The 2342-nt window shown below is 46.6% G+C and overlaps 1 protein-coding gene across 1 annotated transcript in view; it reads right to left on the bottom strand.

The window, feature by feature from the left end:
- The window catches only part of SPAST (spastin), a 68778-nt gene that overhangs the window by 49981 nt on the left and 16455 nt on the right, over nt 1-2342 (bottom strand). The window contains exon 3 of the mRNA XM_010829882.1: nt 31-291. Coding sequence (XP_010828184.1) covers nt 31-291 — 261 coding nt within the window. The remainder of the gene's footprint in view (nt 1-30; nt 292-2342) is intronic.

Here is a 2342-nt window from a genome sequence, read left to right as displayed (position 1 = left end):
CGGGCGGCCCCGGTCCCAGGAGCGGTGCACCTCCGCGCGCTGCTCGCCGGCCCCGCCCCTTTCTCCTCGCTCGTCCAGGAGCACAACCCCTTCTCCTCCGGCGGTCGGTGGCTCCTGCCCCTCCCTCTCTCTGTCCTCTTGGCTGTTCGGTAGCTCAGAGCGGCGGGCGGGGGGGCAAGCGCAGCCCTCCCGACTTTTTATCCGGCGCGTGCGCGCACGTCGCCGTCTTTGTTGCCCTGAGCTCCTTGTGCGCGTGTGCGCCGCTCGCCATTCCTCCCTTCCCTCGCAGAACTACATTTTCCAGTATGCAGTTCGGCCTACTTACCCCTTAGGGACCCGTAGCTCAATCGATTTCGCTGACCCTGGTAACTCAGTATCAGGGCACCTAGACCGTTAACTCAAGAAAGGGACCGCTGCAGCTTGGGGTCCCTCGGCTAGTTTGTAGGACTTGGGGTGTCGTCGTTTTCTTATATTTCTTTCAGCATTTTCTGCTGGTCTTCCATAAGGAATGGTTGATCTCAGTTTCACCGCAAAAGTAATGGGTCCAATCTAGTAATTATTATCTAAGAAGATAGAGGTTGTAGGACGCTCAAAAACGTCAGGTCACTGAAAACGAAAATGTTAGTTCATTGGGGTGAAATAATCGATTCTAGAAGTTTAATTAAATTGGTGCGTATTTATGACCAACATAGACAGCATATTGGGCTTCCCTGGTGGCTCAGATGGTAAAAACGTCTACCTACAATGCGGGAGACCCAGGTTCCATCCCTGGGTCGGGAAGATCCCCTGCAGAAGGAAATGGCAACCCATTCCAGTACTCTTGCCTGGAAAATCCCATGAACGGAGGAGCCTAGTAGGCTACAGTCCATGGGGTCGCAAAAAGTCGGACACAACTGAGCGATTTCACTTTCAGACAGCATATTAAAAAGAGAGACATTACTATGCCAACAAAGGTCCCTTTAGTCAAAGCTATGGTTTTTCCAGTAATCATGTATGGATATGAGAGTTGGACTATAAAGAAAGCTGAGCGCCGAAGAATTGATGCTTTTGAACTGTGGTATTGAAGAAGACTCTTGAGAGTCCTTTGGACAGCAAGGAGATCCAACCAGTTCATCCTAAAGGAAATCAGTCCTGAATGTTAATTGGAATGACTGATGCTGAAGCTGAAACTTCAATACTTTGGCCACCTGATGCAAAGAACTGACTCATTCAAAAAGACCCTGGTGCTGAGAAAGATGGAAGGCGGGAGGAGAAGGGGACGACAGAGGATGAGATGGTTGGATGGCATCACGGACTCAGTGGACATGAGTCTGAGTAAGCTCCGGGAGTTGGTGATGGACAGGGAGGCCTGGCGTGCTGCAGTCCATGGGGTCACAAAGAATCAGACACGCCTGAGCTACTGAACTGAATTTAACTAGATGTCTAGTCTGAAGAATTAGTTTCAATAAGGGAATTTTTAGGTTTTGCATGGTAGTCATTCCATACTTCCTCAGGAATCCAGACTGGACTTTTTTTTTTTTTTTCCGTATTTCAAAATCTGCTCGACGTCCCTTCCTTTGGAAAACTACCTCTGCTGCCAGTATTATCCTGAGCTGCAAGCGCAGAATCTCGCCTCCCGAGTCACAGAGGGGAAACGGGAAACACTAGGGAAGCCCTAGGTTACCCATACTGTCCTAGAAACTGGAATCTTGCATGGAGACACACTGAAATAGGAGGTAAGTTAAGAACTGAGTGCTCTAAAGAGCTGCTCTATCAGTTCATATCATTGAGATGCTCAGAACTACGAGGTTCCTGGGCTGGTCACTTACTTGATAACCTATCTCAAAACTATTGAATTTGTTTCTCTGTTTTTCTCTTCTGTTTCTCACACTCCCTTTCTCCTTCCCCGGTCTCTCTTTTTCTCTCTCCATCTATCACCCTATTTTGTTTTTTCTTTTTGGTCTCTTTCTCTTTTTACTTGGGTTAGCTGCAATTGTTTCTTGTTGCCTCAAACTAAGGAATCCTAGTGGATATAAAGACTTCATCGTTTACAGTGTAAGGTTTACAAATGCTTCCAAGAAACTCCACATTCTGGCCACATCTTTACCTAACTTTTGTGCACCACTACACTCTTACAAATATAGGCTATTGCAAAAATGACCTACTCCCTGTTTCCCTCTTACTACTCCCCACCCCTTTTCCTGCCTCTGTTCTCTGCCAGTTCCTCATTCTGAAATGCCCTCTTTCACATCTGATTAATTCAATTCCTTAAGTCTCTCTTTTGAACCCTGTGGTATGATTCTATTGTTGTGTGAAAATTGATTTATACATTTATCATGTAATATATGATATATCCATTGTTC

The sequence above is a fragment of the Bison bison genome, unplaced genomic scaffold (genome assembly GCF_000754665.1).
Source record: "Bison bison bison isolate TAMUID 2011002044 unplaced genomic scaffold, Bison_UMD1.0 scf7180017864508, whole genome shotgun sequence".
Classification (NCBI taxonomy): Eukaryota; Metazoa; Chordata; class Mammalia; order Artiodactyla; family Bovidae; genus Bison; species Bison bison.
Note: the sequence above shows the minus strand (reverse complement) of the source record. Positions and strands in the feature narration are given on the sequence as shown.